The 2,762-nt window shown below is 49.9% G+C and overlaps 1 protein-coding gene across 1 annotated transcript in view; it reads right to left on the reverse strand.

Annotated features, from left to right (window-relative positions):
- Nucleotides 1-401: 401 nt before the first annotated feature.
- The window catches only part of LOC113457160, a 25,234-nt gene continuing 22,873 nt past the window's right edge, over nucleotides 402-2,762 (reverse strand). Inside the window, exon 5 of the mRNA XM_026783716.1 lies at nucleotides 402-1,482. Within this exon, the coding sequence (XP_026639517.1) occupies nucleotides 1,205-1,482 (278 nt within the window). The 3' untranslated portion in view covers nucleotides 402-1,204. The remainder of the gene's footprint in view (nucleotides 1,483-2,762) is intronic.

Genomic DNA, 2,762 nt, shown 5'->3' on the forward strand with positions numbered 1-2,762 from the left:
GGTCCTCTGAAGGATTCTGTGGGCTTGACATTTTTCCTCTTTATGCAACCCGGGCTCTAGACATTCCAGTCAGAGAGAGAGAGAGAGAGACAGAGGGAGGGAGGGAGGGAGAGAGAGAGAGAGAGAGAGAGAGAGAGAGAGAGAGAGAGAGAGAGAGAGAGAATTCCTTCTGAGAATCTTCCTTCATGTGACAGGAGGAGCAGGTGGTAAATTTGGTTGGTGCAGAGGTTGGAGCCGCAGCATGGTGACCCCATATGGCTTTAATCTAAAGAGGCCAGTGCTCCCCACGCTGCTCAGTCTGAAGGGGATAAAGCTGGCTAAAGTGGCTGGGGGTCCCCACACTGGCTCAGTCTGAAGGGAACAAGGCTGGCACTGCACAAGGCACTGCACAAGCCCAGGGAGCATCCTTCACAGAGACAGTGGTGAACTGGGCTGGCGCACTCCCCGCTGCCCCTCCTAAGATGTGCTTCTCTTCTAAGAGCAGTAACCCAGAACTTCCAGTGAGTGTTTACTGTGTACCAGGTGTCATGAATTTTATGTGCAAAGTCTCACTAATTCCTTGTGACCCCCTCTCTGCGACCTTGGTAATAGTACTGTCCCTGTTTTATGGCAGCTAAATAGCCGTACAATAAACACATTATCTCTGCTGGAATCCTTTGGAGAGAGAAATGAGGTGCTTGATACTAATGAGACCAGGGGGTAAACCAGGTCTGACAAAGTCTGACAATTGCAAGCCAGAGTGTGTGGCCACTCGGCAGATAAGGGCTCTCTGGTACAACGTCAGCTTGTATAAGACCTGGCTGAGCCAAAACACCTGGCAGTGTCGGCGGAGACAGGTTTCCACTGAACGATTTTTCCTGTCTTGGCGCCAGGCCTTTCTGAGCCTTCCCGTCTTTAGTTGTAAAGTGTAGGTAATGAAATCTACTCCACACAGATATGTCAAAATGAAATGGGGACACAGTACCTAATCTATGGGGCGGAACTCAGAAGGACAGTCACTTGATAAAGCTGTACCCTGCCCCTAACTCCCTTCTTGGTGACCTCCATGAAACGTCATATGTAGCCTTCAGTAGCCTTCCTCATGGAATAACAGAGTTGGGTTCAGGTGGTGACTGTCCTTGGAATTGTTCTTTCCTTGTTGAGGTCATGCGTATATACTAGGAGATTTTCTTTAGGAAGAAATTTGTCCTTCATTTCCCCACTTTCACTTTGGGTGCTTTCTCCAGAAAGCTGAAAAGAGTGGTCCTGGGGTGGCTTTGTCCCCATGTCCCTTCCATCCTTTGCTTTGTGCTGGCTCTGGAGCCCCTCCTGTGAACTTCCCTCCATCTGAAGTATAAAGAGCAGGGATCACGCTGATCTGGTGGCCAAGCGAGGAATCCCCTTTAGACATGACTGGGTAGAAGCTTTCCCCTTGTGCCTTCACTCTCATTATCTTCTCCTTTCTTGGGATCATGAGACGTCCACACAGACAAACAAACAAGCCTGCAGAAGGCAGAACCCACACCCAAAGGTTATTCCTCTATAACAATAATGTGGCTTTTTCTGGGGAAACTTAAAATAACGAACAGCGAGGCCATCGACAGGCTGATGCTCAAGTCAGGCTTGGCGAGCCAGTGAGCTTCTTGGGGTTCTCACAGGAGCATGGCTGATCCCAAGGCAGCTACAAGACCTGGAAGGCCTCTGGGTAGCTTAGCGGCAGTTACACCTGAAGAATCCTCCCTCCAGCACCTGCCACTTACGATAAAACTGGACCACTGGACTCTCCCCCTGTGCAGCGTGCAGGCAGCCATGCTCCAGAAGACTTGCTTCTCCCTGAAAAGTTGTGCATAACCCCCTGAGCCAAGGAGATTTGGGAACCTCTCGTTCTTTCTGGGAAAGAAGTTAAGAGGCCTGGTTTTGCTTGAGCCTCGTAGAGACAGGCACAGTTGCTTGGATCCAAGATGGGAAGGACCATTTCTGACCCAGAGGCAAAGATACTGGACACTGCCATCATGACCACTTTCCTAAAAAACGAGTATCAGCCTACCAATGAAACGCCTTAATAAATGGAAGAAAACAGGAAGTGGGATGAGCATTACTAAGATAGGTTCCTTGTGCCTGTTGCCAAGCTTCTCAGGAGCAGCCTAAGAATAGCAAGGCCACTGGCCTGCATTGTCAACCCTTATTGAAAAGCTATTAACTGAGTACCTACTGTGTGATATATCAGGCCCTGTGCTGGGCTGTGAAGGCTGCAGGTAGGGAGTGGGGAGGGGGAGGATCTAGTCTGTAAACTAATCACTCACAAGTGTATGTCGGATCTTACCCAGAGTCCCGCATGAAGGAATTGGTAGCCCTGGAGATGTTTGGCCCAGTTAGGGCGGCTGGGCACAGTCTCCCTGAGGAAGTGATGCTGCGCTAGTCCAGACAGGAAGGATGAGTTGGCGTGTTCTGGGCAGAGGAAGCGGCTTGTGTAAAAGCTCTAGGCTGGTGGGCAGCCTCTGAGTCTGAAGAATTGAAAGGTCAGAGAGTCTGGAGTCAACACTGAGAGAAGGTGCAAGATGGAGCTGGGGAAAGAGGGCCGGCCCACGCCTATCCTTGGAGGCCTTTTTAAGGACTTGGGTTGCTCCTAAAAGCAACCCCCAAGCACTTCACAAGCATTTTCAGAGGGAAAATATTAGAAGCAGGGTTGTTTTTGCAAGGATCACTTTAGGAAGATGGATTTCAAGGAGGAAGGAAAAGAATCAAGAAAGGACTGGGGCTAAAGCTCAGCTGCCAAGGATTCC

This window comes from Microtus ochrogaster, chromosome 19 (genome assembly GCF_000317375.1).
Source record: "Microtus ochrogaster isolate Prairie Vole_2 chromosome 19, MicOch1.0, whole genome shotgun sequence".
NCBI classification, from domain to species: domain Eukaryota; kingdom Metazoa; phylum Chordata; class Mammalia; order Rodentia; family Cricetidae; genus Microtus; species Microtus ochrogaster.